This window comes from Propithecus coquereli, unplaced genomic scaffold (assembly GCF_000956105.1).
Source record: "Propithecus coquereli isolate 6110/MARCELLA unplaced genomic scaffold, Pcoq_1.0 Scaffold168, whole genome shotgun sequence".
In the NCBI taxonomy this organism is placed as follows: domain Eukaryota; kingdom Metazoa; phylum Chordata; class Mammalia; order Primates; family Indriidae; genus Propithecus; species Propithecus coquereli.
Window position 1 is genome coordinate 1,903,757 of NW_012141413.1, and position 20,865 is coordinate 1,924,621.

At 37.2% G+C, this 20,865-nt stretch overlaps 1 protein-coding gene across 1 annotated transcript in view; it reads right to left on the reverse strand.

The window, feature by feature from the left end:
* Positions 1-12,219: 12,219 nt before the first annotated feature.
* ZMYM2 (zinc finger, MYM-type 2) overlaps positions 12,220-20,865 on the reverse strand; it is a 100,583-nt gene continuing 91,937 nt past the window's right edge. The window contains exons 19-22 of the mRNA XM_012641669.1: positions 15,817-15,931; positions 14,941-15,192; positions 14,488-14,608; positions 12,220-12,651 (exon numbers count right to left, since the gene is read on the reverse strand). Coding sequence (XP_012497123.1) covers positions 12,459-12,651; positions 14,488-14,608; positions 14,941-15,192; positions 15,817-15,931 — 681 coding nt within the window. The 3' untranslated portion in view covers positions 12,220-12,458. The remainder of the gene's footprint in view (positions 12,652-14,487; positions 14,609-14,940; positions 15,193-15,816; positions 15,932-20,865) is intronic.

A 20,865-nucleotide genomic window follows, 5' to 3' on the forward strand; every position in this document is an offset into this window, starting at 1 on the left:
GCCGCTATTGCCTAGACCCGTGCCCTCCCCTTCCTCATCATGGTCTCATTTGGGTGGAACAGAGCCACTGCTCGACGTAGGCTTGTAAGAGGCGACCTCTCTGAGAACTGGCGCGTCTGAAAATGCCCTTCCCGCACCGGGTAGTTGGGCTAGATACAGAGTTCTAGGCTGGACGTATTTTCCCTCAGAATTTAAAGGCACTGCACCGCCACTTTCTAACTTTGGCTCTGCTGTTTCAAAGCCGGATCATATTCTGATTCCTGATCTTCTGTATGGGATCTGCTTTTGGGGTTTTTTGTCTTCTTCTGCGGAACTGTTAGGGTCTTCACAACCAGATTTTTGAAATTTCACGACGATATATCCTGGCCTGAGTCTTTTTAAATTGATCACCCCGGGCCCCCCGTGCCCTTTCACGCTGCACAATCCTCTTCTCCCATCCTGGGAACTTCGCCTGTGCCATTTCTCTGCCACTTTCCTCCCCTGCACTATCTCTATTCTTTCTCTCTCGGGAGCTCCTCCTCCTCCTCCTTTTGTTTTTTTGTTGTTTTTTTTAAATAGAGACAGAGTCTCACTGTGTTACCCCAGCTGTGGAACTTACAGTTGTTTGATATCGGACCTCCTGGGTTAAATCCATAAGTTTTTCCTCTTTCACACTTTGCCCTTTTTCCATATTTTTGCTCTGCTTTATGCAAGATGTTCTCAACCTTGTCATCCAATCTTTCTACTGAACATTTTATTTCTGCTATCATATTTAGAGTTTTTCCAAGTCTTTCTTAATATTCCTTTTTCATAACTTCTGATTCTTGTTTCCTTCATGTTTATCTTTTTAAATCTCTAATTATCTGTAATTTAAAAAAAAAATTCCTTTGCTTCCTACATTGTAGCTCTTCCTTCCACTTTCACTTTTCTTTTACTTTGTTTTGATCCTCGTCTTTCGCGTCAAAAGCTTTCTCCAGTGTCTAGTCCATGCTTACTCAAGAGTGAGAAAACCCCTGAAGGGAAGCTCCGTGGGCCAGAGGGGCGTTTCCTGACCGCTGGGGTTGGTTCTGTGCGGTCACCACGCAAGGCTGAGATGTCGGCAGCTGTAGGTGCGGCTGCCTTCCGTCCTGGGCTGCTCTGTCTCCCCAGAGAGGCATCCTCGGGTCTTCTGCCAGATGGGCTAGACCAGCCTGGAGCATCCCGGGTGCCAAGAGCTGGGACTCTCGCTCACAGCTGTGGACTTGCACACAACCCTCCTGCCTCAGTCGCGCCTGGTCTCCGAGTCCCAGGCCTCTCGGTTGCACCCTCTCCTGAGACTAAGCCTCGACTTCTGTGGGTGTGGGGAGTCTGCAGAGGCTGGGGAGAGGATCTTGGAAAGGGCTTAACGGTTACTCCGATAGACTTTTAAACCATCTCCTATACCCAGTCTTCAGAGTATCTGATGCTTCCAATTCCCGAGAATTTGAGGGGTTCTGGAGCACAAATCACTAGGTTTTGTTTAGCTTTACTTTCCACAGACAGATGTTTTAACTTTCTAGGCAACGTAGTGATTACACGCACAGACTCCAGAACCCCGACTGCCTGCTGGAACCTTAGTTTCATCATTTGCTAGCTAGTGGGCCTGGGCAAGTTATTTAGCCTCTTTGTGCCTCAGTTTATCCATCTGTAAAATAGGGATAATCATAAACTACCCTATAATAGCTTTCAGCAAGAGTTAGCACACCACAGCCCACAGGGTAGACCCGGCCCACAGCTTGTTTAGGTAGGGCCTGTGCGCTAAGAATGGTTTTTACATTTTTATACAGTTGTAAAAAAAACAAAAAAAAACTCCTCATAGAAGAACATGCAGCAAAATGTTAGGAGGCCCATAAAGCCTACAATAGTTACTCTCTAGCCCTCAACAGAACAGTTTCTGATGCCTGGCGTATAGGGTAGTTGTAGTCACTGAGTTAACACAGGTAAAACACTAGAACAAAATAAGATCATTCATGCATATTCCCTGGGTTGGAGATACATAATTCATATATTTAATGGAGTTTTTAGTATATTGATGGCATTTAAAGCCATTGAGACCGCATGAGAACCCCTGAAAGATTTAGATAAAAGAGAAGCGTCCCAAGAGCTGAGCTGTGGGCACCCCAACTTGAAGAGGTGAGGAGGTGAGGAAGGGATCAGCAGAGTACTGAGCAGAGTTACATGAAGTAGGAGAAAAATCAGGAGAATATGTAATACTGGAAACTAAGTTTTGAAAAGTGTTTTAAAGAGGAAGTAGTGATTTGCAATTTGAAATGGTGCTAAGGAATGTAACGACGGAGAACTGTGCATCGGATTAGACAGCGAGTCACGGGTGACAAAGGTGAGAGCAGTCAGTGGGATATGGTACAAAAACCTTGAAGTTTAACAGACAACAGGAGAGGAATCAGAGACCAGGAGGATAAACAACTACTTTGAGAAAATCTGCTACACAGAGAAGCAGTGAAGTGGGGTGGAGGGAAGCAGAGTTAAAAGAGGGTTTTTTGAAGATGAATGAGTTCGACAGCAGCCTGTTTGCACGTCAATGTGAATAATTCATATGCTTGTAGGTGGGGACAAGTGATGGTGGCATCAATGGAAGTCATTTCTGATTGCTTTAAAATTGCATTTTTTTTTTAATTGAAGCAGAAAGCAAGGTAAGCAACTTACGCAGGGATCGGCAAGCGACAGGCTGCAGTCCAAGTCTTACCCACTGCCTGTTTTTGCATGGCACACTAAGAACGGTTTATGTGTTTTTAAATGGTTGGAGAAATTTTAAGAACTGTTTCGCGACAAGAGCAAGGTCGAGTAGCTGCGACACAGCGGTATGTGCTGTCAGTTCTGCGCTCGGCACACTACGACCGCAGTGAGGTCCACAACAGGACAGCGCTTCAAGTGCCTTGCATGTCGCCACACGCCATTTTATTATTTTCATCACTGCGAATCCATCATGTCAAAGCCACTGCAGCGTTCTCTGGAAGTCACGCTGTTAAGGCGCCGTGCAGTACGCAGATCGTGGCGCCAAATGAGACGGCATCGTGCTTCTTGTGAAACGACACCATAGCTGTGCTACAGAACACATCCATCGACATTTCCAGAAGAAGCCCTCCTCACGGCACTTCCAACTCACAGGAAAGCGACAGTCAGAAAAACTGGAAAATTTAAAACGATATCTCGTTCCAGCAGAATTTCCTCGCAAAGATGAAAAATTCAAATGAGGCTGCCACTAAAGTAAGTTTCCAAGTGGATCACTTGTTAGCTAAGCAAGGAAAGCCTTTTAACAATGGTAAATTAATTAAATTGTATTTGATTGCAGCAGCCAAAGAAATGTATCCAAAGAAAATAAGCTTGTTTAAGATTATTGGCCTCTTGGCAAGAAGAATTGCTTGAAGAGTTGAAAAGTAATTTAAAAATTTAAAAACCAGGTAGATGTTTTCAGGTGGCTTTTCTTTGCTCTTGATGAGCCGAGAGCTCTTACCAATACTGCTTCGTTGTCTTTTCGAGAAGTCAATGCCAAGTTTGAAGTGACTGAAGAATCAGCCTCTGTCAAGAGATCTGTAGGTAACAACTACAGGCAAGAAAATTTTCAATGAAGTGGAGAAAAACTGAAAGTAGAATCTGCTAAGGTGTGTGCCACTAACGGCGAAATGTGTGTGAAGTAGAAAAGTCCCAGTTGAAACATAAATGTTCAAAGCCTAAGATCGTTCATGATATTGTACATCAGCAGGTACTTTGCAGTAAATATTTGAATCTATCACGTTGCTGAACCAGCAGTGTCAAGGGTGAACCTCGTTCATTTTTGTGGATTTAACCATCCTTAGTTGTGAATTTCTGTCAGATAGCAAAGCTGAACGTGCCGACTTCCCTACTCCACAGCAGATGAAGGCTGACCAGTACGCGAGTTTCACTGTAATGCTCTGAGCTCAGGCCCAAGACTGAAATTTTTCTGAATGACATGAACCACGCTCAGCCACTATTACTGAACACTGAATAGCTTTGGAAATTAGTTTTTGCTGCAGGCTTGATAATGTTTCTTAATGAACTCAGCCTAAAATTACAAGGTAAAATAGTGCTTATGTGCAAAATATACTGCAGTAAACTAACTGCCAACAACGAATGTTGCTTGAGGTAACATTCAAGGTAACATCAAGCTGCTTATACACTTTTCAAGCTGTCAGGTTAGAAGCAGCGACATTCCCATCCCCACACATTCACAGCAGACACAGTTTCCAATCTCAGACTATAGTTCCAGCAGTGTTCTTCAGAGCTCAATCCAAGTGTAAAGGAAATTTCCATACTTCAAAATCCACTTAATTGTGCAAATGAGGAGATTCCACCTAAGCTTCAATTGAAAGTGATTAATCTGCAACATAATGACATGTTGAAAGGCAAATATCAAGAGAAGAATCTAATAGAATTGTACAAATGCCTTCCAAGTGATGACATGAACAGGCTCAATTAAAATCATATGCTCATGCATTGATACCAGATTTTCTAACCTACCTGTTAGAAAAGACATTTTCAAAGATGACATACGTAAAAGCTAACAAGAACATTTGCAATCTATTTCGATAATAGCAAACTACCTTACATTGAACCCCAATTAAGCAAAATGGATACTCCCCCCAAAAGCATTCCATCCTTCTCATTTAGATCTGGTTAGGAAAAAAATAGTACTCAATTATTATTTTGAATTTTGACAGTAAAAAATTTGTGGAAGTTTCTCTCTTGTAAGTGCCTATGTAACATCCTTGACGTTGCCTCTTGGTTTGCAAAGCCTACAATATTGACTTTCTGGTCCTTCGCAGAAAATGTTTACTGACCCCTGAGCGCAGGATGGCAGAAGCTTCAGGAATGCGGAGCAGGAACCCAGCTGCTGCCAGTCGTTCCTCTTGCACGTTCGGCTGCAGGCGCGCGTGCGCAGCCAGGCCAGTGTTCGGAGCGTCCACGTCTGAGTCCATTTCCACATGTCCATCTGCTTTCTGTCTTCCAAAATCTTGCTGCATGATCGCTTACTACTTTTGTCTTGACTCATGCTTACTAAACATTTGTCCTGTCAACGAGAAGAGGTTCATGGGCGACTCGGGTAGCCTGGAAGGATTACCTACTTCATGTCTGTCACAGAAATGGCCAGCCAAGTGGTTCAGGAGCACGCATGTGGGCTTTCAGGCACTAAGACCTGCATGTGGATCACAGCTCTGCCATTGCTAGTTGTGTGATCCTAGGCACTTACTGATCTTTAACTTGGGGATAATAATAGCAACACTACATCATGGATTGGTACACAGAAAACACTCCAGCAACTAGTGCTCTCATCCCCACAGCAACTCTTGGAAAAAAAAAAATCATGCCTCAAACTTATGGCAAACAAGCAGAGAAATGGGTCTGCTTCAAATATTCCACCACAATAGTTTTGACTATTACCTATTAAGGCAAAATGAAAAAGCATGTGTCCCCATGAGAGTTGTTCACAACTCTCTGGAATTCAATGTAGATAAAATTAAGAGAGCGGTATCTGAAAACAAAATGGGAGGTACAGACTAACACCAAACCCTTCCACAGTGCAGTTTCTCTTAGTAAGTCTCCTGGGGGAGGGCTTTCACACTCTAAACACTATAAAAATATATTTTACGTTTGCCACCCAATGCACGAGTGTAAAACGTATCTCATGAAGAAAATAACTTTACTGGCCAGGAGTGGTGGCTCATACCTGCAACTCTAGCACTTTGGGAGGCCAAGGCAGGAGGATTGCTTGAGGCCAGGAATTCGAGAACAGCCTGGGCAACATAGCAAGACCCCACTATCTCTACAAGGATTAAAAAATTAGCCAGGCGTGGTGGCCCATGCCTACAGTCCCAGTTACCCAACTACTCAGGAGGCTGAGGTGGGAGGACTGCTTGAGCCTGGGGGGTCGAGGTTGCAGTGAGCTATGTTAGCACCAATGCACACACCAGGCTGGGCAACAAAGCAAGACCCGGTCTCTCAAAAAAAATACCTTTATTATGTTTATTATGTTCTATCCCATGCAATTATATTTCATTTTTTAATAATGTAAACCCACCTTTGGACTGTAGGTCTTTGGGTTTTTAGCCAAGGCATTAAAAATACAGCTCTCTGGGACCCACCCAGATTTACTAAACCAATCTCCAGAGGATATTATCAGAAATCTCCATTTTAACAGACTTCCCAAGTGATTTTTAACTGTATTTTGAGGACTACAAACTATCAAGCCCTACATCTCCATCCCCTTGGCCATCCCAAATGGAAGGTTAGAGGAACTCACGTGGCACTAGAATGCTGGGCAAGTCAGAAACGACACACATGGGGCAGAGGAGAGGTGAAAGGGAAATTAAAAAAAGAAAGACAGACAAGACACACACCAAACACAAAAGTGCTCAAAAGCACACCAAAAGACAGGCATTTCTGCATGGAGCACGGGTCCTACTTCCAATGGTTCCTTTATTTTCAATGATCTTGAACTTAAACGTACTTATGATCATGGATTCATTCAACAAACATTTATTAACACCTGTGCTAGGAACTTTTCTAGGTGCTTGGGATTCAGCAGGGATCAAAAAAAAAAATTCCCTACATCACATTCTAGTGAATTATGTTCTGCTCCTGCAGCAAAGTAACTGATTAAAAACTGAATGAACAAACGCTAATAACCTGTAAATGTCAAGAGACTTGATCATTGCTGTTCTGCAATTTGCATTTTTCTGCATCCTAAAAGTAGTTGGCACCTCTCCCTTTTCAGAATGGGAAACAAATGGGTATAATTAAAGTCTGGAATGCGGTCAGGAAACAGCTGGCTGGTCTCATTAAAAGTAGGCCTTAATAAATTACTTGACCTGAGTATTTTTCTTTAAAATACAAGTGATCGTGCTCAGTAAGGCCTAAGTGCCCGTCTTACTCTGATATTCCATCCCACTCCCATTTCTCCCCAGCTAGACTGAGCCCTTGAGAGGAGGGGCTGGGCCTTACATCGTGTTGCATTCCCAGCAACTAACCCCAACCTGGGTTAGTGCCTGAAAGAACAATCATTCCAGCACTTGTGGAATGAATGACGGGCTCCCTCACATGACTGCAGCTCTTCATACTGTTTATTGTATTTATGTAAAATACTTATAATGCTACAAATATTGAGGCCACATGGAAAGTAAGTGAAGTTATTTTCAAGTGTTTCAGAATTCAATGGTTCTAGAACCACCATTTGTATTTGTGTCTGTTCTAAGCATCTCATGTATTTTTCATAAAATCTAATATGCCAATTTTACAGAAGAAAACCTTCAGTTACCTCTACCAAAACTAGGCAATAAAAAAAGAGAAACACTAAATATTTTATTAGAAGGAAAATACCAAATCTGACATTAGTTTTCTTATACAGGTCAGCAATCTCTTATCGGCAATTCTGAGATACAAATAAACTCTGAAAAACCAAGTTTTTTCCCTAAGTCTGTGACAAAAAACTGACCTCAACTACGTAAGGTTATCTAGAGATAGGCTTACATAGCCTATTCCGGCTATGATGCATGTCTGATTTACAACTGCAGGAATATTAACCTTTTTGAATTGTGGGTGCTGCCCCAGACCCCATTGAGGGCGTTATGTAATCTACAGGATATATGGTATATTATCTTTGAAAAGGAGAAAATTCTGAATTCTAAAACCCCCAAGTGTTTTTAGTATATTTATAAACAAAGAAAAGCAACTGAAGCCTTGTGCTGTATAATATTGCCATCTGCTGACATCAGTTTAGAACTACAGATACATATCAAAATGGAAAGGTTTCATCTTGCTTATAGGGTTAAGAGTTTTCCCATGACTTGGAAAACAGTTGAGAGATTGTCTATTTTCAAAAGTTAATTGTTAGGAAAAAAAATCCTTAGTGAATTTTTAAAAAACATGCAATATATGTTGGACCTTATGTGTTCCATCCATCCTACATAACCCAGAAGTCGACTGGGTTGTTGACTTCAATGTAGTTGAAGACTTTACCTCTAATGCAGGGTGAGGGCGCTCTAGCTGCCCCTTTGGGTACTATTTTTAACTACTCTTGTACTGAGTTAGACTGAAAGTCAGGGATAAGAACTGATGCCCTCAGAACCGTACCGTCAAAATATTCAGAAATTGCTCTACTGACCATTTCTAGCAGAGCTAAAATCAGTATCAAGGTTACAGGGATCCCATGTTTTACACACTGTATAATCACAGATGGTAGTAATCCTCTATGAAACCTAGTCTGGACCATAATAGCCTTTTGGAGTATTTCTGTGTGTCCACAATTATCTGTATTCTAAACTATTAACAGCATGAATATATTCTCTATACGTTCCCTGGGAGTTAAATGTACAGTATACCAGTATCCCAAAAAGATATAAGCTTTGGAACACTAATGTCTTCTTAATCTTTTATTTTCTCTTCCTCCCTAACTACCATGGTTAGCAGCTCTTTGGCACAGAGGAAATATGTTAACAAATATTAAGTTTTGTGATAATGAATTTTAGTGTGCTGAGTTTACTTCTGAAGAGTTATCTGAATTGGACTTTTAAAAATTAGGTATAACATGTTCTCAGTGCTAAGGCTATTTTAGAAAAGATCTTTTCCCTCTTCAAAAAACAAATGTGCTTCTAAATAAATCAGAAAGATTCAAATGTAAGCCTCTGTAAAATTTACTATTATAACCATGCTCAATTTTAAACTCCAGAATCAGAAATCAAGGCGATGCCTTCATTTTGCAGATGAAGAAACTTAAGTCCAGAAAGAATTAAAGTACCTAAAATCCTGAAAAGAGCTGTAATTGTTCTTTTCACTGTACTACAATACAAACTATGCTCATTTAGGATTTACACCTCCTATGTTCTATTATTAATATTTTATTTACAAGTTAAATCTTAGCTTCTCTTTTTCAAAATGCCTGAATTCATGAACTTGTTCAACTCAATAATTAATTAGGGCATCACCTGTCCAGATTTTAGTGACAACTTTCTTCTCAGTTCATTACAAGGCCTAAGACCAGAGCCACTTTTTTGAAGTGCCCCTGTAACATCTAACTTCCAAGTAAAGACAAAGAAGTATTAATTGAGACACATCTTTAGGTGTTTCTATTCTCAGATCCAGACTGATGCAGCTAAGCTCTTATGCACATCAACTTCTAAACTGACAAGATTTAGTTAGTAGTATCAAGTACAATACACCCAGAAACAAAAAAAAGTACTTGAATACTGGAAAACAGCATTAAAACTGGTCTAAACCTAAGAATACAGTAGAATTAAATAAATGAAATTCAAACTCATCTCTAAAAATGAGTAAATAACTTATTAAGGGGGAAAATCCAAAAGTACTATAATTTAAAGAAATTTATTCTTTAAAAATATTTTCATGTACACTTTCATGACTATTTCACTTGCAGGGAACAAGAGAGATTACCCTAACAGTCAGTGTTAGCTTAAAACATTAAGTGACATATGTATAACAACACATTTTGGAAATACCTGGCAAAATAAAAATGTAAATGTTTATAGTAACTTAAGACTGCAAGATATTTAAGATCTCAGATTAAATGGACCCACATTGGAGTATTGCAAACCAAAACTTGCAATTTTATGACTTCTCCACTTGCAATTTTGACTGTAATCCTAACACTATGCATAAACAAGTTAACCCCATTCCCAAATCACCACTGGCCAGGACAAAGGGAAAGTCCATCAGAAAACAGTGATAAATTTGAATGCATGTATAATACCATATGCATCCTCCTCCTACTTCAATGCTTAACACACTGGTACAACTCCATTTAATAAAAGAAAAACATGAATTAGTATTTAAGCAAAAAGTATTTTATGGGAAAAAAAAAAGTTGAGCTTCTTGCCTAGAAAAATTCTTTAATATCTTACGTTCTCTAATACAGTAAAAAGCCTAAAAAAATGCGTTAATGAAGATTCAGTTTTCATGGGAAATCCACTTTCCGCAATATGGATAAATGTTTTTCATTGGATCATTTCAAATGGCAAAATCTTCTTCAGAACAGAAAAATATAGCATCTTCAATAGACAATAAAGACAATAAAGTTATATTTACAGGATGCTATCTATAATCAGAGATCACCAAGAACCAAAAAGAAATTGCTATCATTTCATTGTCCTTTTTCTCAGCAGTCAGCTATGACATATAAACTAAGAAGATCCAAGAATCAATGAAATGTGTTCTAAGTAAGATAAGTTTCACAGAACAAACAATTCTCATAAAATAGGTTTTTTTTTCTTTTCCCCCTGAGAATCAAGTTAATCTATCGTTGGACTGCAATCAAGATAAAGACAAGAGCTCTAAATCCTCAATCATGTCAAGATCAGAATTATGTAGACATTTCCACTTAGAAAAGCCAAAATATACAAATGAAGAAAATGTAAATAGCAAGACAAGGTGCTTAATAGTAGTACTATGGCAGAAACCTATGGTATTTGGTAAAATATACATTAAGTGACATTTGGGAAAAACTTTATTGCTCTTGATGAAATATAGCACCACTTTGAAGAATAAAAGATGGTTAGGATTAACCACCTTTTAATCAACAATAGGCATTAATAGGAAAAGTGCTTAAAGAAGTAGTTCTGGAAAAAGGTAAGTTTGAGGAAATTTTTGTATTATATATTTTAAATGTTATCCACTTGTCTTCATTAGACAATCAGCAATCTATTTTAGTAATGTAATATCAGATTTGCTGTCAGTCTCCTTATCACTCAACAAATATAAAATCAAGGGACAAAAAAGTCATTCAAACTTATAAAACAAGTTAGAACATTATAATTTTTTATGCCAAAAACATTTCAGATAATTATTGCTTAAATATACAGTGATCACACCTGTGAAATTTTCTAAATCATGATTGAGAAAATTTCTTTCTATGCTAACATTTATCCTAAGTGGGAGAGAAATAGCTGAAGAATGTGTAGACATTGCCTAACCACTGTGGAAAATAGCCCAATTTCCCCCTGAACAATTTTTAAAAACTAATGTCACTGTAATGATTCAGGAATTAGAAACAAGAAAACGTGATTACACACATGCTGTATGAAGTCAGCCAAATGATTTATGATAATTTGCAGCTAGCGCTTTGCTTAGTCTTCAGAAAGTAGGATTTTAAATAAATTTCCTTATTCTAAAAGAAAAATGTGAATGGATAAATTGCTATGCAGAAGCACAAAGTTTTTTAATGCAATCTTCTATAAGAAGTAATTAAATTTTAAAAGCCAAACAATTTAACATCGAATTCGATTTCCTCTAAGATAGATTTTATCCATCAGTTTCTTTGTTCTTCAATCATCTGAAGTATCAGAATTACTACACTGATAATCATAATAAAATGTGATACTATCTTATTCAAAGTAGCTTGACTTTCTATAACAACTATTTCAGGAGTGGCATTTCTAAAAATAATTTTATCTAATGTATGCATCAGTCATATTTGGAAGCAGGCACAAGAATTCTAAGAAAATTGGTAAAGTTTTAGAGTACTACACAGGTAATATTGCAGCATGATCTGTATCCCCAAGGAGGAAAAATAAATAAATAATAAAAAAAATCAAACCTCTATAAATGAAAGGGATTTCAGATACTTATGGCTGACACAGAAGAATACAGAATTTTATACTTTTATCAGACATTTTTACAAAAAAAATGTCTTGATGGTCTTGTTTCCAACTTATAGTCATTATTTATATATATATATACATATATATAATGTTTTTTATTTATTAGGGTGATGCAGAAAGCCACAAATGAGAAAAGGACACTAAGGTTTTAATAAGGGAAACAAAAAGTTGTTTTCACCAGTATAGATTCACATTACAGTACACCAATATTGACAGCATTCTCTTGTCTATTTTTGGTACAGAAGATGGTTTCTCTCTACATAACCTTGTAAGGCTTCAGTAACTAAAACGTAAAACAAAACAAACAAACAAAAGAAACCCCAAAACAAAACAAAAATCCCAGCCTATTAGTTTACAGTTTATTTTAAAAATTCTGAAAGACACTGCAAGTTCTAAACTTTTAGTAGTGCTACCCATACACAACCATCTGGTTAAGAACCCAGTAAAACAGCCCCCTTTCAAGGAAGCTTTGCAACAGTAGAGTTGTGCAATGTGGATGCTTCTTACTACAAGAAAAAAATTATACATGGCACATTCTCATTCATATTTTGTAATGTAAAAAGTTACAAACATACCTAATCAAATAAATAATAATAAAAAAAGAATTTGAATGTATTTGTTAAGTATCCTAAAACCACTACATAGAATAATGGCAACTTTCACTCACAGATTATTTACATGGTAATACCCAGTGTGGGTACACTGCTACAAAACTCGAAACAGAAGGAGTAAACTTGAAATGTTTTCCATAATAAAGATCTAGCAGCATGACTATCTAATGCTGTTTTATCCCGATTGCTTCTGAAATGTTCCTTTTTAGTCTGTGTCTTCATCCAGTTCATAATTGTCTTTATCATAAATATCTTTTACTAGAAGAACCCGTACGAGCATATTTTCCAAGGTGTTTCGGTCCAGTGAAGTAGATGTGTACCAGATAGGGCTATCTGTAGAACTAGAGCATTCTGGTTGCAAATAAAAAACATCCATTCTCTGATTAAGATTCTGTGGACTTTGGAGGAAAGGAGAGAAAAGGTCAATTTCACAAAACACATACAACATTTCCCACAACTTTCTTTTCTTCTTTCAAGAATAATCAGATCCCACTAATCACATTATGTGGCCAGACCCTATGCCTCATCACCCACATTAAATATTGTCATCAGAATATTCTCAGAAGTTATTTTCTGTGATAAAGAGATTACTTCCCACCATAATTTAAACTCTGTATTTCACTGAACCCAAGACACTATCAATAGACACACTATTCCTTATTTTAATGTTACCACTAAGCAGGCAAAACACTGCCAATTATAATTTTAAGATGCATCAATTTAATTTAAACATGCATCCCAGTTTCAGAAATAGTGAAATGTGAAAAATGTGTCTTAAAATTGATGAACTATGGCGGCACATAAAAATCCTTACGGCATTAAACAGAAACTCAATTTTTAAAATACCAGTAAGATAATACCAAGATAGGAATTTCCACCTAACAAATAGTTACTATCATTGGAAGAACCCCGATACTGCTGCAGCCAAATAGGGCTACCCTAAACCATGGTGAAAAATACAGGTAGAACATACCTAATCCCAAAATCCAAAATCTGAAACTTTTTGAGCACCAACTGACACCACAGTGGAAAACTCCACACATGACTTCATGTGAAAGAGTGGCAGTCAAAATGCAGGCACATAACGCACAGTATATTCAGCATCCCCAAGGAAAAAATAAAATTACCTTCAGTCTATAGGTATAAGGTATATATGAAACATAAATGAATTCTGTGTTTAAACTTTGGCCCCAGCCAGGCACAGTGGGTCACACCTATAATCCTAGCACCCTAGGAGGCTGAGGCAGTAGGATTGCTTGAGCTCAGGAGTTCGAGACCAGCCTGAGCAAAAGGGAGACCCCGTTTCTACAAAAAATAAAAAAATGAGCTGTGTGTTGGTAGAGTGCACCTCTAGTCCCAGCTACTTGGGAGGCTGAGGCAGGAGGATCGCTTGAGCCTGGGAGTTGGAGGTTGCAGTGAGCTGTGATGATGCCACTGTTCTCTAGCCAGGGCGACAGAACAAAAGTCTGTATTCCCCCTCATATCCCTCCCAAAAAAATCTTTGGCCCCATCCCTGAGATCTCTCATTATGTATACGCGAATGTTCTAAAATCTGAAAAAAAATCCAAAATCCAATATACTTCTACTCCCGAGTATTTTGGATCATGGACATTCAACCTGTACCACTATCAATCAACCTACAGGTGACATGATTGTTCTAACAAGTTCTTGAGGGCCACCCTGGGGACCTAACTGTGATTTATAAAATTGTTTATATAAGGAAGTACATTCCGAGTTCATGCTAAGCTTTTGAAAATTAGGGAGTGCTTACTTAAAACAATGGACAAGCATAAAATAATCTATGGTCCCTAAACATTTCATTGGTTTAAATTTTTAAAAATGCCTGTTAGTCTCAGATTGGGAAAAACAGCAATGGTATAATTGAAAAGTATAATACTTTCAGTACACTACTTTCAGACCTTCTTAAAAGGCTATTTTCTCAAGTTTGTGCCCCTGCTTTGCAGAGTCATTGAAACTGCCATAATTTAAAAGAAGACAGCAGTAGTAATTTCATTAATAGTGATTTCTTAATATATGCTTGAATCCTAAAGTATGAAATATATGCTAGGTATTTCATATAAAAAGTTGTAACTGAATGGACTTGGATATAAGTGAGAAGAGAGAAATCTACAAAAAGGATCAGTAAAAAAAATGACACCTCTTGGTAGTGTTAAATTCAAACCAACCAACTTTATACTACCATTATAAAAAGTTAAAGTATCGTTAATACTCACCTTTTAGACAAGTAGCATTCAAACATTTTCACAGGACATCTAGAAGGATTGGCTGTGTTTTCAATTTGTTCAAATACTGGCTCATCATCTTCATGTTTTCTTTTTCCAGTAGTAATTTTATCTTAAAAAATAAAAATTAAATAAACCTCCTAAAACCAATCTTGAAGAACAGAACAGAAGCAAACATCCAGATAGTACTATTCATTTCGAGGATCTGTTACACCAAAGAATGGGACTAGGTGTCCTTCAGAGTTCTAAGTTATGGCTTTCGGTAATGCACAATTTTTCAAACAGAAGGAACTACGACATCTTAAGAAGAAACAGTTTGCCTTATTTTATAAAAATGACAATGCTTAGGCTCTTAACAAGTGATCCAGGTAATCTCTAGTAAGGCAAGATTTGTATATCCCCACCGCATACAATCTGAAAAATAAAAAGACACAAATACACTACCTTCATTATCTGTTCCACATAAGGAAGACACTTGGTATCGAAGACACGCTTTGTTTTCCATTGTTAAAGGATTTTTTTTCCAATGCCTAAACACAGTGCCAAAGGAAAGTCTTAAGTGTTGTTCCACTGTTTTCAGGCCAAAATACTTAGTGTTAAAGTAGAACAGTGTATTCAGAAGAGCTACTGGAGAGTGTGATCCTAGTTGTTTTATCCTCCAGAGATAGTCTTCTTCAACTCGAGAGAATATTGACCCTTAAATAGAGAGAACTATTTTTAAAGAATTATAATCAATAAAACAGTTTTCATTCAACCATCTAGAAACAGATAATGTTAACTTAGGAACAAACCTATTGTCAATCCTCCATTTACACCAGGTCAACTGGAATGAACTCTGGAATTACCTACGCAGCTCTTTAACAACACAGAGGGGAGGGAAACACACCAGACTATGGAACTATCACCTCTGGAATAGGGACTAGATGTCTGCTTCTCTTCTTCAGTAGGAGAAGCAGACAGTGGTCAGAATGGAATTTAAATCTGTAGAATTCCTGAAAAAACAGGTGATTCCACATACATACACATTTTCTTCACACACCTAAAACAGTGGTTTAAGAGAAATTTACATCAGAGTCTCCACTTGTAGACCTTAAAACACAACATCCAGGCTCTCATGCCAGATAAAGGAGGTCACATTTCTTACAAAGTTCTTCATAAACACTAGCTAATAACCACGTTCAATTCTAATTCAACAAGAGGTGAACATCAGATGAAAAATAAGCTATCTAATTTAAATGACTTCCTAATTATTTTAACATACTCTCTGTAAAAATAATCCCAGTATCTAGTTAGTAACACCTTTATTTAAAATAGCATTACCATCTGGAAGTATGCTTGGTTGCCAACTTCGGAGTATTTTATTCAATTCTTGCTCAAATGTCTGGTATCCTGGATCAATAAATATGTTGTCTTTTCGATTACTACCATACAAGTACTATAAGAAAAACAAAAAAATTATTGAATGAAAATCAGCTGATTTTAAACAGTGAACATACCATATTCTGTATGTATTTCTTAAGGAAAAAAATAAACGAAGATTTATGTCTAAGAAAAGCAAGTATACTAATAAAACATGAGAGATGACTGGTTTTATGTATGTACCTAGAAATCGTAAAGAACCAAACATTACCAACTAATCTGTTACTCGAAACACTCAAAGCTGAAATATACACTCTGGAATGTAAAAACTGGATGAGAATCTTCAGTCTGTCAGACAAACAAAATAATATCTGACTCCAATATTTATTATATAGTACATGGGGAAAACTTAAAGAGTAATTAACAATTAAAGAAAAACACCAAGTAGTAAGGATGGGCTGAAATGTCTCTCTGTAACGATCAGAAGCTCTTCTAACACTCCGACTTTGTCAGGCTAATGCTTTTTTTCTTACTGTCTCCATATGCTTAACTCTCCACCTGCGAGCCTGTACTGATTTATGAATCTTATAACTTACTGTCCCAACCTTGAATCTTAACAGTGAAGGCTGTTACGGAGTAAACACTAAAGTTTAAATACTAGTGGGATTTAAAAATAAAATAATATAAAAGTAAATAGTATGGTAACAACAGCACAAAGAATGGGAGACAGGAATTGGGATTATGCTGAGTATACTGTTGTAAGGCTCTTTTACTACATGTGAAGTGGCATAATATTATTTGAAGGTAAATAATGATTAATTAAATATGTATATTGTAAATCCTAGAGCAACCAATAAAAAAACTTTTAAGAGGTACAAATAATAAACTAGTAGTGGAGATAAATTCAGAAGGCGGCAGAAAAAGACAAAAAAAAAAAAAAGAACAAATAGAACACAAAACAACCAACAGGACAATAGATTTTAATTCAATGACAGCAGTAATTATATTAAATGTAAAAGGTCTAAGCCAGGGTTGGCAAAGTAGAGCTCTTGCGCCACATCTGGCCCACTGTAAATAAACAAAGCTTTCTTGGAATACAGACACACTGGCTCATCTGCATACGGTCTATGCAGCTTTCATGCTATAGTGGCAGAACTGAATGGCTGCACAACACAAACATGGCCTATAAAACCTAAAACATTTACCCATGTTGTCTTTTATTTAAAAAGTTTGTTAGTCTCCAGTATAAACATATCAATTAAAAGATAGTATCAGATTGGATTTTTTTTTTTTGAGGCAAGGTCTCACTCTGTTGCCTGGGCTACAGTGCAGTGGCATCATCATAGCACTCTGCAACCTCAGACACTTGGGTTCAAGCAATCCTCCTGTCTCAGCCTGTCAAAGTAGCTGGGACAACAAGTATGTGCTACCACACCTGGTTAATTTTTTTACTTTTTATTTTCTGTCACGATGGGGGTCTTGCCATTGCCTAGGCTGGTCTTGAACTCCTGGCTTGAAGAGATTCTCCTGCCTTAGCCTCCCAAAGTGCTAAGACTATATGCAAGAGCCGCCACACCTTGCCCAGATTGGATTTTTTTTTAAAGTAAGGCTCAATATGCCGTCTACAAAAAACCTATTTTAAGTAAAAAGACACAGATAAATGAAAAGTAAAAGAAAAGAAAAATGTATACCATGTATACATTAATCAAAACCTAGACTAGCTGGGCGTGGTGGCTCATGCCTACAACCCCAACGCTCTGGAGGCTGAGGTGGGAGGATGGCTTGAGGCCAAGAGTTCAAGACTAGCTTGGGCAACATAGTGAGACCCCATCTATATAAAAACAATAATAATAATAAACCCTAGACCGGAGTGTCATCATCTGGGTTGATCTAATGTTACACCTACTAGTCAGAAGGAATATTAGCCAGATTCCAAAATAGTGGATTCCAAAATAGTAGAACAAAAACTCCTAATTAATGCCTTTCAAATAGGATGACAGACCAATTGATAAAAGCCTGGCAATTAATGAAGTGATAATGCCAGGTCTCTTCCCTGCTTTGGGGTCAGTCAGAGGGTAGGAGCTCTAAAATACCATTTCCTAAACTCTGGAGATCCTCACTGTTATACATACAGCACTGATTGGTTAAAATAGGGTTATCATGATTCAATCTATTTAATGTGACTACATTTTTGTAAAGTATCATCTCTAGATTTTTTAAAAATGCAAACTTAGTTGCACATTATATGAAACAATCACTAAAGTAAAACCTCCAAGTTTAGAACAGCAATTTATATGTTGTTCTTACCATAAAGCAACATAAATAATAAAAAAATGAGAGAAATGATCTTGAAATAATTATTTTCATCTGTGAGTCTAGCAATGAAGGGAAAATAATTTCTATGTATTTTCACAACTTTAGCAATAATAAGCCAAAATCTACGTAGATCACAACTCAACTCTACTAAAAGTGTTCCTAAATGAAGTGCCTGCCAATACTTAGTTATTCTGAAAAGGTTTCTCTAGGCAATTCATGATAAATTCAATGATCTGCTGCCCTGTTGTTAACAGAACGGATTACAATATACTTTATTAGTCACTGTGGTAGTGTGGGAAGCAATGCCATATTATTATTGCTGCTGTTACTTTCCATTACAGGCAGTCCCAATTTACAAACACCTCATCTATACATCGATGGCTGCCCTATCACCAAAGCCCTTGTGATCAATGGGAATCTACAGAATGAAAGAGAACCCATGGTTTCAGAAACAGAGGCAAAGGAGAAGCTATGAAGAACAGTAGCAACTTATAGGAACTAACCCCAAAGAAAACTTCCTGATAGGACAGGCTTGTCTAAACAGTAGCACTCTTAATAAAAAATTGTCTTCACAGAAAATCTTCAATTATAGAATTATGTGAGTAAGTATCTTCTTTTTAAAATACAAATTCCTTTATAAGAATTACTGATCTCTCACTTTACTTAGGTTTCTTTGAAACTATACATGAGAACACTAGAGTTCTCTAGATAATTTTGGAATGACTATATAGAGCAGTATTGAGCAATAAAAATATAACGTCAGTTATACATGTAATTTTAAATATTCTAATAGCCACATTTAAAAAGAAAGAGGTACAATTAATTTAATATTTTACTTAGCCCAATATATCCAAAACATGCAATTTCAACAAATATAAAAATAAATGAGGTATTTAACATTTTAAAATCCATAAATTTCTTTGAAATTGTGTACATATTTTACTCTCAGAACACTTCTCATTTCAGGCTAGCCACATTTCAAGGCCCCTGCTTTTTCTTTTTTTTTTTTTTTGAGACAGAGTCTCACTGTGTTGCCTGGGCTAGAGTGCCGTGGCATCATCCTAGCTCACAGCAACCTCAAACTCCTGGGCTCAAGCAATCCTCCTGCCTCAGCCTCCTGAGTAGCTGGGACTACAGGCATGCGCCACCATGCCCGGCTAATTTTTTTCTATGTATTTTTAGTTGTCCGATTAATTTCTTCCTATTTTTAGTAGAGACGGGGTCTCGCTCTTGCTCAGGCTGGTTTCGAACTCCTGAGCTCAAACAATCCGCCCGCCTCGGCCTCCCAGAGAGCTAGGATTACAGGTGTGAGCCACCGCGCCCGGCCAAGGCCCCTGCTTTTTCTGGTTTAAAAAACGCTTTGTAAGTCAAAGCAGCACATTGATAGATATCTATTTACTTAAATAGAAATGATGGTACTGGTATTTGAGAAGCACAATGAAAGTCCCATATAACATAGCTAATAGACAGATGAAAAACATGTATTTTAGATAGTATGTTCAGACCATTAACATGTTTGTTTAGCCATGTATTGTCACTAATATGACAAGTATGTATTGTCAAAGAATGTTCTGGAGAGACAGCTAAAGCAAGAAACCAATTATGTCTAACAATAGACATAAGAATTTGTGAAATTAAAATAAATATTGGGAATATAAGACATTCATAATTTGAGGGCTATTAAGAGATTTTACTTTTAAGATCCTAAAATCAGTTTTAGTTATTTGAATAAAGCTTGATTAAGAACAACGTAAAGTAACCCACCATTACTTTAGCTACAAATCAGTAGTTCTGCACAATAATTTGGGTTTCAATGAAAATATTCCAGCCTTCAGTTGCCTACATCCAAGAAAAGAAAACAAAATCGAGTGTGATCTTTAAAACTATTTAAAACCTTTTCATGTTTCACCCTAGATAAAAGATAAAGTCTGAACATCTGATCATGGAATACAGGCCGTCTGTGGTATGACTCTTGCCTACTGTGCTGCCCTCCCCCAATCACCCCAAAGCTCTCCCCACTTCACATTCTACACTCCAGCTATGCCAAGCAGTTCCTGGAAAACATGCCTTTGTATATATGTTTATCTCTTCTTGTAATGCCATTGTCCTTCCCTCATCCTTTCTGCCCAGAAAATTTCTATATGTACTTCAAAACTCGATGTTTCCTACATTGTTATATTTTTTCATATTAGGTACAATTAATCAATCCCAGTTCTGTGCTACCAACATACAATGTTTAAATATTATTTGTCTGTATATTTCAAATCCTTTAGTGGAACATATATATTGTAGTAGCTTTTAAGTCAAACTCCTCACTAGATTCAAAATTTATGAGCTATGTAACTTGGACAAGTTACTTAACTTCACTTCCTTATCAAAAAATGGTGATAATTATAGCAAGGTTGTTGAGAGGATTGACTGACATGTCAATCACGTAGCAGTACATGGAAGGCAATAAACAGTAAATGTAAGATATCAACACAGTTATCTCAAAGCTTACTCCAATGTCCAGTGTCCAGCATACAACAGTACTTTAAGGCTTGCTGAATTAACCAATGAAAGAAGGATTAGCGAAACTCTGAATCTACCTCATCACTGTTATGAAATAAAAGCAAATTCTTAAGACCCTCTGAATAAAGAGAGATTAAATAAGTTTAGAAATGTTCCATGTATTTTAATAGAATTTATTTGAAA